At 39.0% G+C, this 27,251-nt stretch overlaps 2 protein-coding genes and 1 long non-coding RNA gene across 3 annotated transcripts; 2 read left to right on the top strand and 1 right to left on the bottom strand.

Annotated features, from left to right (window-relative positions):
- Positions 1-167: 167 nt before the first annotated feature.
- Positions 168-4,110, bottom strand: LOC137105755 (uncharacterized). Its single transcript, XR_010911861.1, has 3 exons — positions 3,878-4,110; positions 3,004-3,082; positions 168-1,969 (listed from the first exon to the last, which is right to left on the bottom strand). It is a non-coding gene; the product is annotated as an uncharacterized lncRNA (long non-coding RNA).
- A 2,227-nt stretch (positions 4,111-6,337) lies between these two features.
- On the top strand, positions 6,338-17,030 carry LOC137105797 (cilia- and flagella-associated protein 69-like). The gene is made up of 23 exons (XM_067488449.1): positions 6,338-6,847; positions 7,639-7,698; positions 7,810-7,875; positions 8,213-8,322; positions 8,411-8,487; positions 8,567-8,665; positions 9,423-9,575; positions 9,745-9,922; positions 10,142-10,265; positions 10,394-10,442; positions 10,554-10,675; positions 10,789-11,020; positions 12,238-12,384; positions 12,503-12,621; positions 12,788-12,906; positions 13,159-13,240; positions 13,429-13,621; positions 14,015-14,146; positions 14,765-14,841; positions 14,967-15,164; positions 15,434-15,520; positions 15,631-15,714; positions 16,250-17,030. Exons 1-23 carry the CDS (start codon positions 6,758-6,760, stop codon positions 16,412-16,414), a joined length of 2,763 nt encoding a protein of 920 aa, XP_067344550.1. The 5' UTR covers positions 6,338-6,757; the 3' UTR covers positions 16,415-17,030.
- A 361-nt stretch (positions 17,031-17,391) lies between these two features.
- LOC137105851 (lysine-specific histone demethylase 2) lies at positions 17,392-27,243 on the top strand. The gene is made up of 21 exons (XM_067488587.1): positions 17,392-17,578; positions 17,843-17,985; positions 18,834-18,955; positions 19,050-19,139; positions 19,236-19,347; positions 19,451-19,564; positions 19,651-19,689; positions 20,256-20,448; positions 20,540-20,724; positions 20,829-20,999; positions 21,104-21,178; positions 21,267-21,401; positions 21,752-21,923; positions 22,429-22,556; positions 22,902-23,033; positions 23,377-23,451; positions 23,554-23,670; positions 23,831-23,956; positions 24,493-24,615; positions 25,311-25,463; positions 26,089-27,243. Exons 1-21 carry the CDS (start codon positions 17,563-17,565, stop codon positions 26,170-26,172), a joined length of 2,505 nt encoding a protein of 834 aa, XP_067344688.1. The 5' UTR covers positions 17,392-17,562; the 3' UTR covers positions 26,173-27,243.
- Positions 27,244-27,251: the final 8 nt, after the last annotated feature.

Genomic DNA, 27,251 nt, shown 5'->3' on the forward strand with positions numbered 1-27,251 from the left:
ACTTATGTAGCAAACATATGAGCAACATAGCCATCGATTTTTATTTTGTATCTGTGTCCATCTGATGAATCTAAGTGCAGTATTCACTCTCTTTTATCTGGTCAATATCCGGAGGGAAATATTCAGCTCATTACCTGCTAAATGCTTGACAGTCACTAACTGTGGACGTCTGTTGCTCAGCAGGTTTCTGAGCAGTTTTTGCTTTGTAAAAATATCTGCCTCCTGCATCTGAACATGACACTGAACATTGGCAGTAAACCAGCTGTAAAATCAAACAATGACAAAAAATTCATCCTTCACAATAAATGTAATTCTTTCTCCTTTTTCATATAATTTATGGCTTTGGGAAACTGTAAGTTTCACCCTCTAAGTACTTTAAGTACAAAACTATTAGAGCTACACTAAGAAATGTCCTTGGGCACCAGCCTGCCTACTGTTTTTTTACTACTTTATGTGCTGCCCATTAATCTGTAATAATACTTTATATAATTTATTAGTTTATATATATTATATTTTGCACCTACTAAGTGACTAGAGCTGTCAAGTAAATGTAGAGGAATAAAAAGTACAGCATTTCCCCTGAAAGTATAGTGGAGGTAAAATAAGATAAAATGGAGATACCTGAGTAAAATACCTCAAAGTACCTCAAATTAAGCACAAGTGTTTGAGTAAATGTACTTAGTTACTTTCCACATCTGATTATGTGTTGTCATTTTAAAACCCCTTAGCAAAAAGTTTCCCATGATGCTTCTTAGAGATCAGTCAAACTGCAAATATAGGTACAGTATATATGAGTTGGCAATATGCACTATGATTATAGAATATGTGAAACAGAGAAAGCATCCTGATGCACCCAATGATGTTAAAAACCTTGTTGATTTTGATCTCAACACCTCATTCATGCAGTGTCCCGGTAAAATCACTTCCTCCGCCTGAGCTTGGTTCACAAATGAATCGCTCCATTCAGGCTGTGCAGCCGACCGACAATGTCTGTTTCCCACAGAACCTTTCCACATGGCTGAAGCCTGGGAACCACTGATCTGTTTTAATAGTGCAGAGGCATTGTGCAATCTCATGTTGCACACTGCAAATAGATCTGCAAATAGATATCAACACAGGAACATCTTTATTTGAGAATTACATTAGATAACCTTATGGGTTACAATGAAATTGTATTTCGGGTAAATTTTACAGTTATAGTCAGTAATTTAATCAATTCTACTGCAAATAGGAAAGAGAAGTTATAGTTAAGCAAATCATATAGACATATTAAGGTTTTATGGAACAGTCACTGAACTGTTTGTGGCTAATGGTGAATGCAATAAGGCAGCGTGAGGTGAGATAGTAATAATACATCTATAAAAAAAAGTCTGTGGCTATTATTAAATAAAGTTTTGTTTTAATGTGCAAAATACTATGTAGGTGAATAATCAAAGGTTAGAGGTCAGACTTTTATTCTGAAATGCATGCTGACAATCACTTAGATATGCTTCCACTGTATGTTACACTAAATACAGTCACTGAGGAAACATGCAGAGTGATAACACGAGAGGACAGATTCACTAAATGTATTTTTCTTACAGATCTGAAGGTTAAAGACTTTAACTTCTAGGTCTGAAGAATGAAACCCTGACATTCACCAAGGGACCTATACTTTTTCCTTCCAGTAGCAACATACACAAACACACACTCTCAACGTCTTCCATCATTAACCTGCAGCTTTCACAAACCAACAGTCTGACATACAAACACTTTTTCAACCCGCCCACAGAGGTGCAGCCACAGGCAGTGGTCTCCCAGTAAGGATTTCTTATTGATCCCAGGCAGTGTAATGTGTCAGCTGGACCTGCTCTGCCATCTGTTTGATGCTGTACAGAGACACACCCATCCCCACTGTGGCCATCGTCATGGCGATGGGATCGACGAGGCTGCTCTGTTGTTGCATCCGGAGCTCACCTGACATCTGCCTCTGCAGACAGGATGAACACAGACAGGAAAACGTGTTTGAAAACACATTGATGAGATTAGACAAGGTTATGTAATTTTTGAATATGTTATTGGATATGACAAACGTTTGTGTTTTTATAAAAAATAAACCCTCTAGAGTAATTTTGTTCAGTCCCTATGTTGATGGGCATGTGTCTGGAATTAGTGTTCTGCAAAAAAGTTCACGGAAACATCTTTTAATGTAACCATTTCGTTATCTAGTGGATGAAATGTCTTCGTGTGTCTCATGCAACAAAAGGTAAAAAGCAAAGAAAAGCAAAACATTTTGGGAACCTGGAACTATCGATAGCCTTAAATTTGGGACAGATGTTTTAGTGCCTCTTAGAATGAATTGCAATCAAGAAAGTCAACATTTGCATTTGTGCAGTACTTCAGTGCATCATAAAAGTCATCTAATGTCATTTCCATCAGACTCAGATTTACTGGTTTTAAAAATTTAATTCAGTTCAGTATAAAACTAGGTCCATTTTTATCACTTCATAATGTTTCTTTTGTGACCTTTCTGGAAGCTTAAAATGACAACTTCCATAAATATGTTTCTACGATTTCTGTAGAGGTGGCAGCAGTTCACAATCTGATTTACTCAAAGACATAGTAGAGTACCTCTTTGAAAACTACTCCTACTACCTAAAAAATACTTTAGGTAATGAAGTACTTCACAATTTCTTTGGGCATCTGCCTTATGTTCTGACAGGTGGTTAATCCATGATCAAACAGCATTATTTATTAGTTTATTATGTGTAAAAAGCATAGTTCTTCCATAGTGTTGTAGTGGAGTCAAGCTAAGAGAAACAAAAAATAATACTTTTAACTTTAGTGTTTCTGCTGCAGCCTTTGTGAGGTGGAGTCTAAACAGGTTATATAACGTAACCCCATGAGATGAGCTACGTCAGTTCTCTGTAAAATGTTGATTTACTATTCTGCGTCAGTTTAGAATAGGTTAAAAAGGTTTTGTGGCGTGAGAGAGTCTGATTAAAGTCAAAAGCAAAAGCTAACCTGCAGGAGACGGCAGTATCCTGGTGTCAGTCTTCCCAGTCTGATGATCATTTCTGGTGCTTGACAAATCAAAGGCTTCCTGCAGGACGAGGGCAAATCATCATCATTACTGCCCAATAATTTTCTGTTGTGTTTACAGAGTTAGAAAAACAAGATATACATTCTGATAACATTGACTGATTGAGTCAGTGGATGAAGATTTTTAAAGCTCGTTGTACACCACAGTGGTGGTGTAGCTCAACTTTGAGCCATTAAAACAAATTGTTTCTTGTCAGAGTTTTTTTTTTTATTTTTATTTTTTAGATGATTTGAATTATTTTAATAGTGAGGATCTAACAGTTTAATTTGAGGAACAGCTCTAATAGAGGAAACAATAGTTGCGCAAAAGAGGCTTTGTGCAACAACTGTTCAGCAACTGTTTCCTGTATTGAATTTGTAACCTGAAAAATTACCTTATTTGTTAGACTGTAACACTTTACTTTTAACATTTCTTTTCCTCTTTTTTTTTGCAGATAAGGTGGATATAATTGGGACACATTAGATAAAGTTTAGTATTAAAGTAAAGTATTAAAGGGCTGTTTGCAGTGAGTTTAATAGTCACTATAACTGTTAGTTGTGCTCGTCAAAACACTTTTACTCCAAATTTATAAGTCATCTAACTTTTATTATAAGTTATATTCCTTTGAATGCTTCTTTCTGAAGTTTCAATCCACCTACATCTGAATCTGTTATTCCAAATAACTGTTTCTTAAGTTTCTTAAATGCCAACAATCTTTAGGTAAAACACAGTTTGCCTCACAATTTGAAGTTAACGGGTTCCCTGGGAATCAATGAGCACGCAGCTCGGTTCCAGATGCAGCATCCACCTCCTCACCTTCAGCTTTACCCACAGCAGCAGCAGCTCAGGAGAACGACACCATGCAAAAATCCCTCAGCAGCCTGAACAAAGAGCAGCAGTCTGTTGTACTGAAGAGGCTCCTGTGTGTCCCTGCTCTTTTGTGCAGCATGGACATCCCAGTCTGATGGGCTCAACACACACAGTGCTCAAACAGTCCTGGCCTGTCAGAGATGATTTGGTCATCCAGCTAGAAAAATGGACGCGTGCAGAAGGAGAAGAAGTGGCTTTATCCAGCATGTTGCACGCTTGAAGGAGCATGTGTGTTAATGCACTGCAGTAACTTACATAACCGAAAACACTCAAGAGAAAATACTTTTGAACAACTGAGGATGCAGCTGGAAAATACAACAATTTTCTACTCAACATTGTTAGACTGCGGATTTTCTTTTCATATTTAAAGTGTGTGATGTTACATAAAGATTCTGTCTCCATGATGCCACACTGATGGTTCAGGGTATGACTGAATATGTGGATCCACTGGTTATATTAATGCAGTATGTTCCAGAGTAAATACATTTCTAAGCACTGCAATTAAAGGTTTAATGATCGGAAAGTCATTTAGGGTGAGGGTGAAATGGATGCTATAACACTGTGTCATTGCTTACAAATCTGATTCTTTAGGCCTCTAATTGCTTTAAATGTACATAATATATTGATGGTATTTTATTCATTTAATATACATGATTTTCAACAGCTATAAACTTCATTAGACATGCTGAAACAAGACATGTAAGACACAAAGGCCAACAGTTTACTGCAGCTGTAATTGTTGGGAGTACAGCATGCTGATTGTGCACATGAAGTGACCTCATGTCTGGACTTGCTGCCACTGTTAAGGGGTAGACTAAGTGTTACTCAATAAGCAGATCTATCAGAGACAGGTCCCCCAGAGCCCAAATGGCCAGAGACGGAGGTAAAATGAACCCAAAATCAGGCAAAATTACCACAAACTAAAAAATGTAAATAAATATTAGATTATTGCGACACATCATTGAGCCATGAGATCCCACAGTAGCCAACAACCTAGTTCACATATGCCGTGAGTATAAAACATTAATTGTAAAAGAATGATTTGTGACATTAACCTCAGACTAAGCAACTTTAAAAATTGGATTTACGGGCACAAAGTCCAACATAATAAAAAAAAAAAACTATATATGAGAGATATGCTGTCTAACAATATAGTTACTTTAGATGGAATAACTTTGGCCTCCAGTGCTGCGGTGAGGAAACGTGGAGTTATTTTTGACCAGGATTTGCCGTTTACCTCACATTGAAGACAAATCTCTAGAACAGCCTTCTTCCACCTACGGAACATTTATAAAATTAGGAGCATCCTGTCTCAAAGTGATGCCGAAAAACTAATCCATGCATTTGTTACTTCTAGGATGGACTAATGTAAATCCCAACTTTTGGGGGGGTCCTAATAACTCTCTAAAAAGCCTTCAGTTAATCCAAAATGCTGCAGCAAGAGTCCTGACTGGAATTGGCAAGAGAGATCATATATCTCCTTCCTTAGATTCCCTCTATTGGCTTCCCATTAAATCTAGAATAGAATTAAAAACCCTCCTCCTCTTAAATACAAAGCTCTTATTGGTCAAGCTCCATCATATTTAAAAGATCTTATAGTACTGTATAGACCACTTCGATCACAGAGTACAGGCCTACTTGTGGTTCCCATAGTTTGCAAAAGTAGAATGGGAGGCAGAGCCTTTAGCTATCAAGCTCCTCGTCTTTGGAACCAGCTTCCAATCCAGATTTGGGGGGCAGACACCCTCTCTACTTTTAAGGCAGTTGACCATGGACCACAGGGTCAGGGGTTCAATCCCCGCTCCCGGCTACATGTCGAAGTGTCCTTGGGCAAGACACTGAACCCCAAGTGGCTCCCCGTGGGTCAGGTGAGCACCTTGCATGGCAGCCACCGCCATCGGTGTGTGTGAGTGTGTGTGTGAATGGGGGAATGGGAATCAACACTGTAAAGCGCTTTGGATAAAATGTTGTGCTATATAAGCAACTATTTACCATTTACTAAGACTAGGCTTAAAACCTTCCTCTTGGATAAAGCTAGTAGTTAAACTGCTCAGTCAACCTGAAGTAGCTCCTACTTAAGATGCTATAGGTTTGGAGTGTTGGGGGTCTCCCGCAAGTGCAATGAGCTCCTCTCCTCTTTCTCTCTACACATTAATCTGTCACCACTGCATGCTGTTAATTTTGTGTCTTCTCTCTCCCGTAGTTGTGCTTCTCCCCCTCTGTCTCCCTCTCTCTGTCCCTTCCTGCAGGTGTCGTTTGCTTTGGAGCTCTGTGTTTCCAGTGCGGTATAATGTTTTGTGTTGCTTTGGGTTGCACTTTTCTTTTCTTTTCTCTCTTCACTTTCCACTCGCCCCAACCGGTCAAGGCAGATGCCCCCCCCACCCATGAGTGTTTAGTCAGTGGGGCTGGTAGATTCCATCGTAATGAGGTTGGAGTGGGGAATGACAGTCTTGGAGTCTTGGAGTTTCGGTCTCGTTTAATTTTGACCTGTGCTGTTCTCCGTGGTAGGCGGTTACTATAGCAACAGCAACAAACAGTCAGACTCCCCAACGGAGCAAACAGGGAGGCGTCGGGCGATTAATGTTACTTTTTCGTTTGACGGCGTATTATTCATTGAGCGCTCTGACTAGTGAGAAACACTTTACGATATAATCAAGTGTCCTTTAGATCAACGTCATTAGCAAACAAGGACTGCGGTTAGAAGAGAAGCTGGAGTTGCTCATAATGTTGAAATTACTGTTACCTGTTAACTAGCATTAGCTAAAACCACTATGTTTACCTTTTAAAGTGAGACGCTAAGAGCAGAGAGGTCATCGAAATCTGCAAATGGATTTAGGCAAAGTTTGGCACAAAAGAAAACCGGACATTCCTGTAATCCGACCAAGAGCATCACTAAGGAGCCAGCACATCCCGGAGGTAAGCAATTGGTTTGTGATGGGTGTTTATCGATAAACTTGGCCATTATCTAGTCTAAAAACGATCGCTATTTACCTGCAGTATTTAAATGGAACGTGCATGGCTGGAATAACGTAGCTTTGTTGTATTTGACATTTTTGCATCCTCGATTTTCGCGTGTAAAAACGGACAAATAGTGAATTCTAGAGAAAAATCAATGTGCATGAGAGAGCGACGCAGCTCATGTAAAGACGAGAGTGACATCTGACATTTGAGGGAGAGACCACATTCCTGAATAGTTAATCTGGCCTCTCGCTGTCAAATGTAAAGTTTCCTTACTTTTACTGTAAATGTACCTATGTGACTATGTTAAATGTTTATACTTTGTAAGACCTGAAACTCAGACCATTTAAATGAAAAACTAAGACTATACACCAGGGCAACATTGGTGTGTAATACATTTATTAACTGCTTTTTTTTCTTTGTGTGAAATACTCAAATTAATTTGCAGTGAAAGGGACATAAAGCGGATAATCGTGAAATGTCAATTTAAGAGAAGCCAGACAACGTTATTCATGTAGTACAAACCAAAAGAGGCAATTCATGTCACTTGTTTTACATATGCTAAGAAAGACACAACAAATTTAAACTACCCACCCTGAAATATTATCACATTTACTGTGCAAAATTCTCACTAAATGTGACTTTGTCATATTTTTAGAGGACCCTGTGTGCAGTATATTTAGGAATTTCTTTTTGGCAAATTTGAGCGTGACTCTGTGACGACTGACCCAAACTCTTAATTTTAACAGGTTAGTGCTAAGAGTCTTGACCTCAGCAAGGTGATTCATCTTCTTGAAGATCCTTTGACGGTAGGTTATGTGCTATGTATCATTACCCCCCCTCCACCCCCCCTTTCTAATTAATATTATGTCTGCTTATAATGTACATACTGTTATTTTTGTTTTGTTTTTTTACAAAAGGCAATCTTGAAGGAGAGGCAACTTTTTGTCCTGAAAAAACTACTGAAGAGAAACCCAAATGGTTTTGTATCCTTTCAATATTCCAACATATTCTGATAACGCACACTTAATCTTTTGCAAACTAGTACTGCTCAGGTGTCCCACACTGCAGTCATATTTTCCTCATTAAAGGTCCCTAGTGCAGTGATAGAAATAGATTTGCTTTAAATCCAATCCAAACACAGGAGCAACGATTGCTCCCAAGGCACCATTTACCACTGCTTCACTGTGCTTGTCAGCATTTTCCCTGTTCAGAAATAACCTCACTTAACGTGATGAGTCTGTGCTCCATCACTTCTCCACCTTCTGTGGGATTTATCACTGTGCATGGACTTAATGTTAAAACCCCCTTAATCATTTCAAGCTACTGAAGGAGCTGGCAGGCATAGCCAAAATACTCAACATCTGTGCCGAGAAAGTGAAGGATCACTCTGAATATGTACCCATTTTGTGTGAGGCACTTGAAATTTGTAGGTAAGAAACTCAAACATTTGAGGCCTGAGGACAGCTTTTTTTTTTACTCATGAAATCATCAGAACATATTTCCTCTTCTTCATCTCAGGCTTCCCTTCTTGAAGGAGAAAACATCTGATGAGCTCAACTACGCTCAGGATGTGGTGGAGTTCCTGTCTCACATAGGTACAGAGCTCAGTTATTTACAGTTTGATTTTAAACACGTCATGATAAGAAAATCTGACAGATTTGTTTCTGTTGGCAGGTTGTCTTATGAGGGTGTCGGATGCTGAAGTGAGACAGCACATAGTTGAATGTGTCAAATCATTCTACAGCTGTGTGGCCCCTAAACAGCTGTTTGAAGGTGCAGCGCCTCCACAGCACAACAGATTCTTTAGACTTTCACTTTGGCTCTGTCCTGTACCTGTGCTTTTCTTTTGTGTTTTCTTCTTAAATTTTTTGTTAATGTAATTTAATAAATATTATTTGGTAAATATAATTCCCAAAGTTCAATTGTAAAAGAAATGGCCTTCTCTGAAATAAAGTTGGTCATTTTGTAGTAATATATAAACGTATTCATACTAACTATAACTTAATTATTTGTCTGTATTATCCTTTAAATTTAGTTTACATATTTCATCAAGGTTCATTTCAGTGTAGATGTGACTGATGAGAATTCCTTCAGTCATTCGTTTTGCAGGCAAAGAAACTATTAAAAATTATAATCCCTAGTTAGCAGATAAAGTGTTTATAGTTTGTCTCAATGAAAGAACATTAACACGTTTACAAAAAGTCATGGGTATCCAGTTAAATTAGGGTCGCGGAGTTTACACTAAAATTTTAAATGGCATTCCCATGGTCGCACTAGAAGAAAAGGGATTTTGGCCTTAGGTTCTCATGGTCTCATGTGGGGTCTTCTGTAACTAAAAATGTCAATTCATCCAATAATTGGTCAGGTAGATCAGTTATGATAAAAGTACTATAACCATCCATACAGTTACCCAAATAACTTGACTAAAAATCACTAATATACTTATCTCTCGTCTTCTGTTTCTTGTTTGTTTGTTTCTTGCTGTTATCTCGCATCCATACATTTCATGTGGGATGTTTTGTATCTGCAGGGCTCCAGCCAGTCTCTCCAGGCTACAGGCTGCAGCTGCTTGAGCACAGTGACCTTGCTCAGACTCTGCTCCTCTCCATGGCCACTCTGGAGAACCAGTCAACTATCAAGCTGCAGCTCCTGCAGACACTTCAGTTCCTCTCCAGCTCCTCTGGTCAGTACCTGGTTTTTATTTGAGAGCATTAATCTTCTCATGATCAAACATCAGACCAACATTCGAAACAACACAAGCAACAAGTGCCATTGCCTCAGTGTCAGCAGGTCAGTGGGTTGCTTTATCATTAGTAACATCTCTTCAATACCAATTTATTTTATAACCACAGATATGAACTGTGCTTCAATTCTGAATGCACGGGGAGCAGAGACGATCTGTCTTCACATGAATGAACCTGACCCATCCGGTCAGATCCTTTTTTACTCATCTGAAATCCTCTGGAACCTGCTGGAGAGAGGAAACAAGGACGAGGTCACCGCTCAGCTCAGTAGCATGGAGAGTGTTGTGTATGTGTTTATGGGTTTTATAGATGAAAATGATGTCATTTTTTTCACTTTCAATAAAAATGTATATGGAATTTTTTAAATTCATATAATATTATTTTCTTAAAAGGGACATTTGAAGTAAGATTAAAGCACTTTAATTTATTAACCTACAATGAAAATTAAAAGTTTTCACACTCATTTAGTACAAATGCATATTCAGTCTTTTTATTTGTATCATAGATCTCTGAAAGAAGCGTTTTTTCACCAGCTCATGAACGGTTTCCGACACTCGGATCTCCAACTTAGAAATGACCTGCTTGTGATCACAACTCTGATTGCTGAAAGTCCCAACTGTCTGCTCATTGTAAGTACAGGAAAGGTTATTAAATAAGTGGTAAAGTAGTGTTGTGCCGTTGTGTACATTTAGAATAATGCAGAGATCTAATGGAGTTTGTCACACTGCTACAAATTAATTATTTCTTTCATTTACAGGAGAGTTTATTTGCCAAACAGCTCATGCCTTTTGTCACATTTCCAGAGTGTGAGGCAACTCTTTTTCTATAAATATGTTTGTTTTTTTTTCATGTGAAGGATTTATTAGAACTGCTGTAGCAAATTTCACGACAACAACTTTTATTCGTATGAATTATAGTGAAAAACCACAACCCGCTGGTCCGCAACTTCAAGCTCAGCTACAACAATGAAGACTTTAAAATGAAGAAGTTGCTTTTAAATCTGTTGGTTCCAATGTCAAAGGATTTTGCTGCACAGCAGGTCAGTCACAGACAAAGCTAATTGTTTGTTAATACTTTATAATTGTCTGTAGATAGAGGTGTAGATAAAAGGTCTGTAGACCTAAATGCTCCCTCCATGTTGCTCTCATTCAGCTTTACAAAGAAGAACAAGTAATGCTGGCTCTGCTGACACTCGTAAAGCCACCCACGGCCTCGTCTGAGTGCCGGTCCAGTGCACGTCACTGGTCCTCTATCCAGCAGGAGGAGCTCCAGGTGCAGGCGCTGTCCATCCTTGCCACCATCGCTCCACTCATGTTGGATGACTATATGTCCTTTCAGGGAAACGCATGTCTGCTCCTCCTGCTGGACTGGTGTGTTGGGCAAGGTGAGAAAGTGGAAAAACATGGGGGTGTCCTCTGCCTGAGAAGGTTAAAGGTCACATAGTTACACATTCGTGTGTCTTATCAGAAAAGGCTGTCAAACTTTCACTGCAAGATTTTGTGGATCAGCTAAATGCAAAAAATCATACGAGATACTTGAATCATTGTTTAAAAAAATCTTTAGGGCTTCACTATAAAATCCCAAAACAATACTCCATTGTCATAGATACGTTTTTAGCTGTTCTGTTAAAGGCTGTTTAAAGTAAATGTCACAACAACATCCAAAAAATTGACAAAAAACTAACTAGCAGTACTTTGTTTTTATTGTTTTACCCCATTAATTACAGCAGGAGGCCCGGTGGATAATGGGTAGAGCACCCCACCAGGCGTGGCCCCGCCAAGCCACCAATGGAGCCCGGACAAAATAGGAGGGTTGTGGCAGGAAGGGGATCTGGCATAAAAACTCATGCCAATCCAACATGTGGAACATATTCTACTGTGGCAACTCATGAAAGGGACAAGCCAAAAGTCTCTGACTCCATTAATCAGACCAAGGCCATTCAATGTATTCAAGGGACATTTTAGGGGCAGTCAGCCTATAATCTGGGAACCACTGGACTGAACAGGATTAACAATCTAATAATGTCATATACATTATGTCATCACTAGAGACAAAGATCACCAGCTTTTGGCATGTGTTTTTACGTCGGATGCTCTTCCTGCCGCAACCTTCCCATTTTGTCCCGGCTCGGGACAGGCACCAAGGTCACCCTTACCCGATGGCTGAGCGGGGACACACCTGGTGGGTGGGATTCGAACACACAGCCTCATGTATCCCAACACACAGCTCTACCCATTGATCCACCCCGCCCAATATCATCACTGGAGACAATTAATGGTTAAATGAGTACTTTTACTCAAAGGATATTTTACTGATACTTCTGTACTTTGACACTAGATTGCAGGACTCGTAGCTAAATATTTTAACGATACTTTTACATAATAGTAACTGAGGAACTGAGTATTTCTTCCACCACTGAAAATCCCACATAGAAAAAAATAAACGTTTTACATGTTTACATCATTACACTAAATTTAATCTATCTTACAGAGATGTTGCCAAACTTTTTTAAACTGCACCATGCTTCTCACACAATATTTAAAAAAAATAATTGACCAGTTAGCCTACAGTCAATAAATAAACCTGCTTTCTTTGGGGAAGGTCACAGTTTCCATGGTACTAGAGGCAGAGGCAGTAACAAAGCTCAGATGCGGTCCTGCATCAGAGTTCTCAGATCTGTGACGTCTTTAGGTGAAGAGTCAGTCAACCAGGACCTTTGTGATCAAGGAACCATCAACCAGCTTTTAGGTAAGTTAAAGTAAACGAGACATTCACATCGCAGAGTGCACAATTCTACCAGGAAGTCAAAATGTATTTAAACTATATTTGAACTTAGAGTGCAGTGTAAGCTGATGTGTTTTCTCAGGGATTTTGACGCAGATGCAGGACAGTCCTGATGAGGATGATGATGCAGTCACTCTTGAGATAAAGTCAGATATTCAACTGGTCCTTTCAGCGCTGTGTGAGACTGATATGCACAGAAAGGTAAAACTGATATTATTAATCCAACCTATTACTCCACCTGCATCTAACCCGAAATCCTATCCTTAATTACCTTCTAGCAAATTCTTTGTCTACCAGCTAAAAATGTCAGTTATAGTCTTTGGTGTGTGTCTGTGTTGAATTTTTGTCTTGTGATTTTCTGTCACAGGAGTTGTTTGGGTCGGAAGGAGTTGAGATGGCAGTTCACTTCCTACGGAAAGGCTCCAACATGTTCTACAGCGGTCTGGGACACAACAAGCTCCTCCTTTCCACAGTAGACTGTGTCTGGTTAGTTCAACCAAACCTCACCTTGATAGTAAAAGAGGAATTTTAATCAGTATGTACAACAAATAACATCTTCCCATTTTGATTTTCAGCTGAAGATTTAGCAAATTTGTTAACACCAAAACATGTAGTGACAAATTCCATAAATGCAGCTAAATTAACTTGATGCGCTTGATGATTTTTGTAAACACTGGCTGAACCCTGAAAAGCACAAAGCTGAGGATGTTTCAGTCTGTCTGTTTTGGATTTCATCAGGTCCTGTATTGTGGGCTGCTACACTACAGAAGATTACTTTCTGGCCAAACAGGGAGCATTTCTTCTGCTTGACTTACTCACTGTAAGTAGCTGATTTCCAGCAGATGTGGTTTGACTAAAGTTTAAATTGTTGTGTTGTCATGTATTTTTATAATATTCATTTTCCTCAAGAAAACATATTTTTCACCTGCAATTTATATAGTGTATTCGCTGGCAGGCAGTGTCCACATGAACTTAAATAAAATAATTTTTGGTGTCTCCCTTTCTCAGTCAAGCCCCAGATGTGTGCATGGTGTCATCCTTACCACCCTGCTGGAATTATGTGACAACCCAAACACTTTGTCCCACATCCTGAGTTGGAGGGATGAGGCTGGTCAGACTGCTCCCAGACTCCTGCTGCAGCTGTGGCGAGAGGAGGAGGAGGACCTGGGAGTCAGCCGAGACCCACAAGGAGTAATTACAGGTCTGCATCTAGACTTTAAACAGCGATGACAAGAGAATAATTTTCCTTTTCTGCTTAAAAGTGCTGTTAATTCATCCCAGTGTTTACATTAATGTCAGAGGTGACACTGAAATTGTTCTATTGTAGATTACACAGGAGTCAGTGAAATATGTTGATCACATTGCAGAAAGAGCATGAAAGAGTTGAATATGACTGATTGAGTAGGTCAACCAATTGTTAAATTGGTGGATTTTAGAACCAGCCTGTATTAAGAGGCCCTAATCTAGAACATCAACATTCTCACCACTGATAACTGGAAAGCTCAAAAACTGCACTGTCCCTCTTCTTTTCCAAACCTTGCATGATCTCTCATATCTTACTGTTTATTATTTTGGTGTCTCATTTGACTTTAAGATCCCCAGAGGCCCATCCTCAGTCACTATCAACTGGAGGATTCTCAGGTTCCTGCCAACATGTCATGTGCAGCCATACTGGAAATGTCAGAGAACCTGCGGGCAAAGATTTACTCCATATTCTCTAAACTTGGTAAATAAAAAGTTACTGAAGAATCCAAATAGTTTCAGGTGTTGTTTCCAAAAACGATCACTATATGATGTAAATCTAATATTCCTCTTTTATGAACAGCATATTAGCATTTGTAAATATGGAACTAGTGTTTTTTCTCATCCTGTATCATATTGCAGTAGACTAGCACATACAGAACAGTAAATCTGCTATCCTGTACATTCAGGGAAAGTTTTGTATTGTTATATATATCTGAGTGTTCGTAGAAGCACAGTGTCCTCAGTACAGAATATAGTAGAACTTGAAGCCTCCAGGACTCTTCCTAGACATGGCCCTTTGGCCAAACTAGAAACAAACAAGAAAGACTCAAGCAGAAGTGACCAGAAAACCTTTGGTTTCTTAAATGGAGCCGCAGAATTCATCTTTTGCAGCATTTTGCAAATGTAATGCAAAGAATGGTAGGGGTGTACAGTGCTTAGTAAAGTATTAAAAACTTAAGGGATTTTCAATTATTTTATCTAATTGTATGCGGGATTAAAAACTTTCGTTACTTTATGTCAAACTTGTCCCTCAAGTGAAATCCCGAACTTGCAAATCTCTGCTGTGAAATATAATTATTTGTTACCCATGTACCCTCAGGTTTTCAGGACCTTCCTGGATTGTCGACAAAAGATTATGTGACATTGAGCATCATCAGGAGATATCTGGACTTTAAGGTAGAAAGGAAACAGAATATCAAGCAATGACAAACATGGATTAAATGCCAATTGAAAACACCTGAAAAGTTATTTGTTTTAGATTATAGAGAAACACAGGAAAAACATGTGTCTTGGTGTTGTAGGTTGGTGAAGTGTGGGATGAAATCAGCAGGGAACTGATTTTGGATGGCGTGAGGCCGATCAGAACTGATGAGCAGGCTCTGAGCATCATCTGTAAGATCGCAGAGGAGACTGCGATGAAGGTCATAGCAGAACAAAAGAGCATTTTGGAGCAACAGGAGAAGGAAGACATCAGTGAGGAGGAGCTCATGTACACAAAGGTGCTGAGAGCTAAATTCAGTAGTAACTATAATAAGACTCAGAAAATCAACTCAAGATATTTAACTAAGAAAACTTTTCTAGTTTCTTTGCTGTATGTTTACTGAATGGAAAAAACATGCACGCAACAATTATCAGTAATTGCAAATATCAGTGGTGTTCTTTGAGGCAGATTTAGTGATAATGATTATTTCTGATCCATCCATAACCAATCAGCAAATATTTTGTTTCCTTAAATTCAACTGACTAGTTTTAGTTTTGTGTGTTGCAGATGAAGTCTCACTGGAAGCAACGGGAGCTCACAGAAAAGTCATGGGAGAGTTATGTTTCGAAGACTTCAAACTACGAGATCCTGAAGGTTTAGCTATTTACTAACTCAGACATAGTCTCAAATTATCATTGCTTATATATTCTCTCTAAGTAAATATGTCAGTAATAGCTGTGACAGGTTTTTAGTTTTCTTTGCAGGAGGTAAAAGCACAAAGGGAGAAATACATGGAATTGTCGAGACCCAAATCAAAGCATGTGGATGCTACACTCCACCCTAAAGAGGTAACTCACTAACACAGAAGGTGTCACAGTTTTTAATGTTTTATTGCACCACATGGGGTCAGTAATTTGGCCACAGAAGAAAGTAAACAGTAGTTTGTTAAACAAGGTGTTTTAGTCAGGCTTACACTATGTAATCAGACATTCATAGACCTTTGACATATACTTTTAACTGCAACAACATCTTTTGCACAGACAGTACCCTCCATCCATCTTAAATAACTGATGGAAATTGGAGTAAAGTCAGTACATTTGCACAGTACATTTGCACAGTACATTTGCGGAATGTCTGTTTTCAGAGCTTTGAGGAATTAATCATTTCAAGCAGCAAAAATAATCACTAACACTAATGTAATTTGAAGCAGTTAGACTGTAACATTTCAACCATTTTCTTTTGTATCTATTGAAATCTCCTTCTGGCAACTCTAATGCCATTAGGATGTTCTCTTAAGACACATACTCACTCGTGATGATTTTTAGAGCATCAGTGGGACATATTTACTAATGATTAAACCTCTTGTGGTTTGATGTGTTTCAGCACTTCATTGGGCAGATCGTGTCAGTTGAGAGCACAGATGCTCAGGGACCTGCAGGAGTGAAACTGACACTGGCCAGAGCTCCAATCAAGACTGTAGGTCAGACCGAAGTGGAATCAACAACACAAGACCCAGAATACTTCAGCACTCTGTCTGCCAAAGACTGATATCAAGAAATATACTGAATTAAAGCAAGACCTTTACATTATTATCCCACCATCTAACAGATGTTCAAGTAGACCAAAAATCTCATTCTGTACCATTCACATCATTATCATTAAGTTAATGATGATGATGGTTAATCAATGATCAAGTTTGAATGTAATTGCTGAATATCATTACTATTATAATTATTTTCATGAAACTGAAATGCAGCCCGATTAATTTTGCTTTGTATCATCTTTGCATAGAGCAGGCATACTTTATGCACACAAAAACACTGCATTATTTGCAGATATAATGTTATTTATAAAACTGTTAAAATATTTAGCTAAAATGACAAGTAATGTAAAACATATGTAAACCCTAAGTTTTTTGTGTTTAATTCATGCAGCATGTAAAATCGTCACCTGACTTATTTTGTTGTAATGTAATTTCTCAGTCTGTTGTGAAATGTAGACATATTTTAATGATGTGACTAAAAAGACTTGTAACGTATTAAAATGTGCTTGTTTAGTGTAATTAGGCTGGAAATAATTGAACAATGCAGCAACACGAAAAGCGAGATCCTGAACAGTCAAGGTGGCATTTTGGAAATAATTGGACATAATTAAAAAGCCTTTATATAAAAAAAATATCTACAGCCTAATTGTGTCAAGTAAAGATTGACACTCCTTAAAGATTGTAGTGTGTTGTACTGTTTACTTTTTAACAAGAGAAAAACATGCTGAACAGACCGATGTTTTTCTTAACAATCTCTCTCTTCTCTTACCCATTTTACTGGGTGGATGATAAAATCACCTCGGTCTGTCATTTTTACCATTGGATGCTCACGGGGTAATTTTTTAAAATTAAAATTAGCGTTATCTAAAAACAACTTTTAATTGTCCAGCATCCCCATCCCTGCTCTGTTTATATAGTAGTGTGGGTACTACCGTCGCTATGGTAACCATGTAGTACGGAAAGCAGCGGAGGTCAGAACTAAGCGACGTAACGCCATTTCCTTTTCAAAACAGGAAACACTTCTGACAACGACATCGCATTGATTTCTCCCACAACAATAAAAGGGAGACGAATTTTACGCTTATACATCGTCTCAACTAATCAAACTTAAACGCCGCTGCTCCCTTGGCCTGAAGGAAAACCGCGGGCAGCCATGCTGTCGGACGCAGGTCAGTGCTCAGTGCTGTTGGTAGCTGCCGCTTGCTACGTGCTACTTGCCACATACATTGTTTAAGCTGCTTTCAGACGCTTTACTAATATGTACGTTCGTCGCCACCTCTTTTGTGTTTTTCTTTTGCTTTGGTTAACCTGTCATTAAAGAGTTAAAACGTTTTAGGAAGGCTCCGTCTCGGTCACAACAAATGCCTCATTAGGCGTTAGCTGCGGGGCATTGTCCACACAGTTAAACAGACCCTGTTGTCACCGATGTGTAGACTATCCCGGGAACGCCTCTGGGGCTCGGCGAGCGAAGAAGAGGAGCTCCGGGGAGTCACCGGGGGACGGTCAGAGCCTGCGCTCCTCCGGAAGGCAGATCACCGTCCGTGTGAAGCGCACCAACAACCCACCACCTGGACAGGTAAATATGCATCATGCATGTTGACAGTCAGTTTTTTTTATTTAGTTTTTTGCTGTAAGACCTAATCCCCTACTCGTTCATACTGTAGTATTCATCCTTCTATGTGTATCAATATGTGAAGCTTTAGCAAATTATGAATTTATTAGCATTTTTGACTTTTAATTAGTTGCATTAGAATCAGACACGTTTACATACGCATTTTAGATGAGATGCAGACACATTCTTTTCAACAAACACAGCACATATCCAGTTTTATTTAAACACACCAAGTCAACAGTTTACATTAAGGCCTTTACAGTCTGTACAACGTGAGAAACCTTGAATTAGATGGGGGGGTAAACTCCCATAAAAGCCTTTAACAGAAAGTTTCTAAAGGAAAAAGCATAATAAGTTTAGGATATTTCACAAGATGAGAGATTATAGACATTTTAACATTATAGACATTGTAACCGGTACAGCAGGGGCGGCCATAGCTCAGTTGGTAAAGGCAGTTGTCCACGGAGTCGTCAGTGGTTCGATCCACAGTCCCGCCTATATGTCAAAGTGTCTCTGGGCAAGACACTGAACCCCATTCCCATCCTCAGCTGTGCAGTGCCGGCCCAAGCCCGGTAGAAATTGGGGAGGATTGCATCAGCAAGGGCATCCGGCGTAAAAACTGTGCCAAATCAACACGCGGACAATGATCTGCTGTGATCCGCTGTCCGCTCTGGCGAATGTGAACTCACGGGACAAGCTGAAAGGACAAAAAATAAATAAAAAATCCAATGTGTACAGATATAATTTAAACCGCTTATAAATAAAGATGAGTTGAGTTTACACTGGTAATGATACACTCATACATCTTCTAGAGCAAGAGAAAAGCCACAGACACAGAGGAAGAAGACGACCAGTCTGAGAAGAAGTACAGAAAATGTGAGAAGGCTGGATGCTCAGCGACGTACCCCGTTTGTTTTGCAAGTGCATCTGAAAGGTATGTTTCTTCATGTGACGAAATTAAGAGCTCGACTGGCTTATTTTGGATACTGATTGATTAGATAGATGCTAATGCTTGTGTCTTATCTCAGATGTGCTAAAAATGGATATACATCTCGCTGGTACCATCTGTCATGCGGCGAGCACTTTTGCAATGAATGTTTTGATCACTACTACAGAAGGTAATGCTGACAGAGCCCCTGCACACAAATGTCAGTACAAGAGCAATTACTCTACATATTCTTTTGATCTCTCTTAATTTTTTTTTTCTGTGTCAGTCACAAAGATGGCTATGAGACCTTTGCTGCTTGGAAGAAAGTGTGGACTAGTAATGGCAAAAGTGAGCCCAGTCTTAAAGCTTTCATGGCAGATCAGCAGCTACCATTTTGGGTTAGTGCAGGCAGTTTTGCTGGTTCCTGTTAAAGAGCTGAATGTGGTTGTTTCAAGTTCTGTGGCAAATGTGCTAAAGGTCATTTTTATATGTTCCTTTCAGGTTCAGTGCACTAAACCTGATTGTGGGAAGTGGCGTCAGCTGACCAAAGAGATCCAACTCACTGCTTCCCTAGCAGAAACGTACCGCTGTGGAATGAAGTTGAGCAACATTAAGGTAAAGGATAAATAAATAAAAAAAACTAACAAACTAAACTAACTAAAAAACCTTTTCTATTGATAATCTTGTTTGTTCGTCCACAGAATGAGGGACCGGACCAGTGCTCCCAACCAGAGGACCTGGTAAGCTGCTGTTATAATATAATTTAGGATCCCAGGAATCATCACGAAATTAAACGTATTAGTCAGCCTCAACTATTGAACAGTCTGCAACCAACACAAGTCATTAATCCAATTCACACTAATATTATACATCCAGTGTGTGTTTTGTGGACGAATGTAACCCGATTACAGTCAACTTTCTCAAATAGCTAATTTCTCGTCGGCTATATAAACAGGAAACTTTATCTTCTTGGTAGAGTTCTCCTGGAGAATGCAGGTTTCAGCTGATGCTGTTGTGAAAAGGAGTTCTGTTGGGTTCACTTGCCTGTCTTTCTCTCACTGCTGTCAGTTTGCTCAGACCTAGGTAAAAAAAAAAAAAGTCAGGAAGCAGCACTTTCTCTCTCTTTACAGTTACAATCTGTGAGCATACTCCTAAAATAAGTCAGGGGTAAAGGAGGAATCTGATTACGGGTCTGCTGCGTGTATACGATAGTAACCAGGTTACTTAGGCACATGTAAACACACTGATGGAAAGATACCGAAAGAATTTACATCGCGTTTAACTCCTAATCATTTCATTCTCTCAGAGAGTGGCTGAGGTGGCTGATAGCTGGTGGCATTCAATGCTGATTTTGCCACCTCTGTTTAAAGACAGCCCAGCGACTCCTTTCCTTGTTGCCTATTATCCCGACTGTGTGGGAATGAGCCCCTCAGGGCCCCCCAGCAGTGTATCTCTGACTGAGCTAAGGGCAGATCACTGCAGAGCTGTACAGCCTCAAAGTAAGTGTGTGAGTGTAGGAGAATCTCAGCAGCCATTGCTTATCCAGGAAGATTCGGTATGTTTTGTAATAACTATGATTGCAATCCTCAGTTCCAGGTCTGTGTCCATATTTCCAGCCCTTCTATCAGCCTAATGAGTGTGGCAAAGCTCTGTGTGTGCGGCCAGACATGATGGAGCTGGATGAGCTTTATGAGTTTCCAGAATTTTCCCGTGATCCCACCATGTACCTGGCTTTACGTAATCTTATTCTGGCCTCCTGGCACAAGAATTGCAAGGTACACTGCAGTCATCTGCCAGCAGTTACCTCCAAACTTGGTACTCACTGTTTAAGTTTTAAACATGGAGCACAATTGTTTTTTTATTTTTATTTTTTTTAAAGGAGGTGCTGACTTCTCAGAAATGTGCACAGCACATCATTGTGCGGGGGCTTGTGCGTGTGCGATGCGTGCAGGAGATGGAGCGGGTGCTCAGCTTCATGACCAGGAAGGGCCTCATCAACACGGGTGTGCTGGCAGTCAAACAGCCCCTTCTCCTAGAAAGATATCGCTCTGTGAGTGTCCTCACCACACAACTGCACCTTCATGTAAAAGTTAACTGTCATTAATTCGATGGAAGTTGTACAGTACCTCAGCACGTTATATTTCTTTTTTGCAGAAAAACGTTATCGTCATTGGTGCTGGGGCTTCAGGCCTAGCTGCTGCACGACAGCTGCAAAACTTTGGCACTCAGGTTAAAATCCTTAACCAACTTTTCACGACTTCATTCTTCCTTTCACTTTTTGGTCACAGAGCTGAGCTCCATTTTCATTGGTTTTCAGGTGATGGTGCTTGAAGCAAGAGAGAGAATTGGAGGTCGAGTGTGGGATGACATTTCTCTGGGTGTCACTGTAGGTCGAGGTGCTCAGATAGTTAATGGCTGTGTAAACAACCCCATCGCTTTGATGTGTGAGCAAGTAAGAATTTTATTTGATTTTAATTTTGTTGTCAGAATTTTCTTCTGAACTTATGCATCTTTGTTCCTACATTGCAAAACAAAACACAGCACAATACATACAACACAGCACTCTTCCCATCCAGCATTATATAGATAGAAGATGACCTGCTTAGAGCTCAGCTTCTGATTAACCAGTTTAATGTACTGAGAAACAGAAGAACTGTTAAATCTTAACTTGCTGGAATTTTAACCTTCTGTTTGATGGAAACAAATGACATCCTTCAAATGAAAAAATGAAAATTTTGTGATATATTTCATTCTCATGTGCTTAAAAACAGCAAATGTATTTCCTTTAATCCTTTGCTGCAGATGGACATCAAGATGCACAAACTGGGAGAGCGGTGTGACCTGTTTCAGGAAGGGGGACAGATTACTGACCCGGCCATTGACAAGCGCATGGACTTCCATTTTAACGCCATCTTGGACGTGGTGTCAGAATGGAGGAAGGACAAGTCGCAGAACCAGGACACACCACTGGGAGGTGCTGAATCATTATCACCAAAGACAAATCAGTTGTTTTACCTTAAGTGGAAGGTTCAGTAAAGAGTTTACAGACAGAATCAACAACACCGACAGTTTACTGACTGAGCTGGTGTTTTGTGTGTTCATATTTTGTGCTGATTAAAAAGAAATCTGTGGAAAACATAGGATAAATCTTAGCGGAGTCACACTCCTCTTCTGTTTTGCATTTAAATCAATCTCTGATCAAATGTTTCTAAAGCAAGTTACCTTTGCCTTTTTGCAGCAATGATGGCAGCCAATCTCATGTCCAGCCTTATCTGGAAATCATTTTAAATTGAAGATGGCTGTAATGTGCAAAACGTTTGTTGAATTTAACTTATGAATACGCAAAATACAGGGTTATAACAGTATAGCAGAAGTAATGCAGAAACAATTTTCCTTATAAAAAATAAACATGTAAAAACTGAATTTGACCAGGGCTTTGAGGTGTTACCAATGTACTTGTTTGATTTTTATTTCTACAGAAAAAGTTCAAGAAGTGAAGAAGAACTTTCTTCAGGAGTCTGGCATTCAGTTCAGTGAGCTGGAGGAGAAAGTGCTTCAGTTTCATCTCAGCAACCTGGAGTTTGCCTGTGGCAGCACGTTAGACCAGGTCTGGAAAACCCTTAACTTTAAAGGATGTATCTAGGTCTGTTTTTATATAATTTCTGCTTAGTATGTATATGTTGTTAAGAAAACTAAATATATATCTCTGTGTTGGACCAGGAACCCATTTAGCTAAGAAAACAATAACAATATTGTTTTTTATATGTGTGTTTTGAAGTGTGACATTATTGGCACCTTAGTACTGACAAATCTCCCTGACCTTTTAAAATAAAAAAGAACAAGCTCTGATTGCATGCATTGACAATTTGTTTTTGAGTGTTTGATATCATAAATTGTAGTTTAAAAATTTCCCCAATTGTTTGTATTAATTTGTTTCTTTGTTTGAATTTAGGTATCCGCAAGATCCTGGGACCATAATGAGTTTTTTGCCCAATTCTCAGGAGACCACACTTTACTCACCAAGGGCTATTCTGTCTTACTCCACAAACTGGCTGAAGGCCTTGACATCCGCACTAACTGTCCGGTTTGTTCAGTCCTTATACTTTCCGCAAGTGAGGTCCAAAAGTCTACCACCTCGAAAACTAAAAGTCAACCTAAAAAAATAATCTTAAAGTTCTGGAGGTCAGAAATGTAAGTACATTAGTATCATTGACCATCAGCTTTTGTCTAAAAGCTTTGTAAATTGAAGCTCGTGTTCAGATGACTCATTCATTTGGATGACTTTGACTCTTTGAAGGCTTGTTCCAGTAAATGATTTGTAAATGTTTTCTATGTGGTCTAAGACCGTTGGACCTCCATTGTAGATTTTGTAGATCATTATATATTTGTTAAACTGCAAGTTTAACATTTTGTTTTGTTAATTTTAGGTTCAGGCTATAGACTACTCAGGTGACCATGTCAAAGTTACCTCCTCCAAGGGGTCCCATTGGACAGCACAGAAGGTAAAAATTGTTAAAAGAAATTTGTAAATGGACTCCTGAACATCATACTATATCATTTTTATCATCTATATTAAGACTTCAATGTAACTTTTCCTTATTTAGGTTCTTGTTACAGTCCCATTGACTTTACTTCAGAAGAACATGATTCAGTTCAATCCTCCACTTCCTGAAAGGAAACTGAAAGCAATCCACAGTCTAGGAACTGGTATCATTGAAAAGGTAATAACTGCCTGATATGTGCAAAGTTTTCCTACGATTACGTGCTTTTGTATGGATGAAACGCCTGCATTTAATGACAACATCGTGTCTTAAGGCAAAATAAGCTGCTGATTACAAAGTGCTTGTTACTGCTGAAATATAGTGTTAAAACCTCCCGCAGATCGCTCTTCAGTTCCCGTACAGATTTTGGGACAACAAAATCCAAGGTGCTGACTACTTTGGTCACATCCCACCAAGTCCTGACAAGAGAGGCATGTTCAGTGTCTTCTACGACATGGACCCACAGGTTTGTTTCTCATACTGAGTAGGATGGAATGCTTTGCTGGTATTTATTTTTATTTTTTTTAAATAGCCCTTTTCTCCAAAGTGCTTTAGAATATACCCATTCACACACATGCTGCCTGTGTCTTGTGTTAATCATCTCACAACCATGTTGGGATTTATTGTTTTATGAAATGGTTAAAATCTGCTGCACCTTCACCAGATGGAACATGTACATTTATTATTATTATTATTATTATTATTATTATTATTGATATTAACAATGTGATCGTGTCACATACTCTGGGTACCCCATACTCATAGGTACCCCGCAACTATTACATTTGGTAGGGAAGTACATTTTCTTTATAATCCTTCTGTACTTAAGTTCCATCATTGTGTGCTAGACTACGATCCTGACAAAGAATCCTATTTACTGTGATATTTATAAAGTGGCAGCAGATGAATATTAACAAACTGAAAATGTTCCTGATTTTACCTTTGACCTCCTGTCATGATTACACTGACCTTAACGCTGTGTTTGCCTTGATGTATATGTAGGGAAAGCAGGCTGTCCTCATGTCAGTTGTCACTGGTGATGCTGTGACCGCTCTCCGGGACATGGAGGACAAGGAAATGGTAGACGAGTGCATGAAAGTCCTGCGTGAGCTTTTCAAGGAACAGGTATTGCTTCCACCTGCTGCAAAGAACCATCATGCATTTGCTGATTTTTATTTATTTGTTTGTGTGTTTATGCTTGTTTATTTTTGGATGCTGCAAACACTTTTATGTAAAGAAATATTATTTCCTTAACATCAACCAGCTACAGCATGCAATGGTAATTTCTTCATCTCAAATAATTTATTAAAACAAAAGCTAACAACAGTGATGGGTATACCACAACGAAATATGTCAACGTCTCAATAACTTGTCAGTTGTTAGGTGCCATCTTTGTCTTGTGATGTTAAAATGTGAAGAGCTTGATGACAGAGTTATCTTTGTCATTGAACCAGAAAATGTAGTGGTGGATTCATGATCCATGAATCACAATGTGAGTTTTGCGGTTAAACAGCTTATTAGAGAACAGCATGTTTTGCAATAAGTAGTGAAACATTGAACAGTTCTACATGTGCATCTTTTGAGAAGGTCAAGTTAAGTTCACCTTTAAAGGTTATAGTCAATTTTAGGAACATTGTGAAATTTCACCCTAAAGTCGAATATCGCTATACATACTAAATATAATTCGTGGCTTTGGAAATACACAACTTATTTGCTACGACACCAAATTCACCCGATACATTAATTCTCAGTGTCATTGATTTACTCTCGATTTTTGTAGATGTGTGTTTCTGATTGCTGTTGTTTGTCACTGTGGATAGGAGGTCCCCGAGCCACTGCATTTCTTTGTCACACACTGGAGCAAAGACATGTGGTCCCAGATGTCCTACAGCTTTGTGAAGATGGGGGGCAGCGGAGAGGCCTATGACATCCTTGCTGAAGACGTGCAGGGAAAAGTGTTCTTTGCTGGCGAGGTAACAGTGAAATCTTCTCGTTTTTGCCAAATGTGTCATTTGAAAATATTTATAATTATGAATAATAATCTGTTATCTATACAGCACTTGTTTTTTTTTCCACACTCAACAGTGGTGGTTTTTGTAAACCAAAGTTGTTCTTGTTGTTTATCTATCTAGGTTTTGTTCCATATCATATGCCGAAAGCCAATAATGAGGACTAGTGCTCATGGAACTACACCTAACTAACAGTGTTAATGACTTGATGTAACAGAATAAAGTTAAAAATGAAGCAAATATTAAAAATTGCTATAGTCAAACGATCTTTTAATGAAAAACCCCTGTTAGGGGCTGAAGAGCACATTGATCCTAGGTCAAGGTTCCCAGTAAGACAGCAAGCACAATACCATGAAGTAGTAAACCCCCAGTAAATACTGTAAAAGGTGTTGTTCCTATGATATGAATTACACCTGGGATAAGTCATCTTGGTTGCTGTCTAAAAGGTCACAAAATATTTTTGTTTTGTTTTAGACATTTACATTTAGTCATTTAGCAGACGCTTTTATCCAAAGCGACTTCCAAGTATCTTTGTGGTAACATTACCTTCCTTTTTATTGTTTTTTTTTTCCCTCATCTTGTTTACCAGGCCACCAACAGGCACTTCCCTCAGACTGTGACTGGAGCCTACCTCAGTGGGGTCCGAGAGGCCAGCAAAATGGCTGCTATGTAAACTCTCCTAGTCCCAGAGTGATCAAAAAAACACCAGCATGGACACATGAGCTTGCACTGAACAGCAGACCATTCGTCAACATTGGCTGTGTTTCCAGCATTTTTCCACTTGAAATGTTGTTTCACTCTGCTGTGGGTCTGATCAGCAAGACACCATTAGTCATTTTCCAAGAGCAGGGTCAAGTAGCACTCAGGCTTGGCTCTGCATATGTAAAACAAGAGAATTTGAAGTGCTTTTAATTTATATAAAAAAAAAATTTATAGGATTGCATGAAGAAGGGATGATCCCTGTACATCTGGCTCTGCTGTTCTGGAGAGCAGGAGGATGTTGTTCTGAATTTGTGTAATGGTAAGTTTACTTAGTTCTTCTGTGGTGAAATGGTCAGAATTTTGTATTGTGAGATATTATGCCAGATGCATGATATGTTGGCAGCCTCGGTCCAATGGGGAATTCACCTGACTAAGATTTAATGTCAAAGGCTCATGTTTGAAGAGATTTTATCAGGAAACCAAATTGTTTCCTGCAAATATAAGTTTTGTTTCGTTTGTCATGGGATTAATGTACTGATCCCAATGGAGAAGTTAAATGAAGAGAGGTTAGATAGTGTAAACGCTAAGAATCCTTGTAGCACATTTGATTTAGAGCAACTATTCGACATAAAACAGCAAAAAAAGAAACGAGTACTTCATGTGTATGACAATTTTTTATTTGCTTGTTAATTGAATCGTCAGAAAAACCCCACATTTTCTCAGGGATTTGTTTAGGACAGCTCAGCCTAGTAGCAAATGACGTAATTTCACAATTGGGAAGATAAATAGGAAAAACAGTACCACAACCTCCAGCGGAGCAAAAACTACACTTCTCATGCAGAATTAAGTTCCTGAGGTTTTGGGGGTTGGGGAAATGCACGGTAATGTCCTCACTGTCTTTGATTAAAGTAAACTAATGACACTTTAAATGTAGATCATATCTTTGTCTGAATCAGCCCATCTAGATGATCGTGTCCTGTTTAACATTTCAGTGCTCGAGTATTTATGTTTTATGTCTGTAATAAACAGCTATCAACTGCCATCTATTGA

This window comes from Channa argus, chromosome 1 (assembly GCF_033026475.1).
Source record: "Channa argus isolate prfri chromosome 1, Channa argus male v1.0, whole genome shotgun sequence".
Taxonomy (NCBI): Eukaryota; Metazoa; Chordata; class Actinopteri; order Anabantiformes; family Channidae; genus Channa; species Channa argus.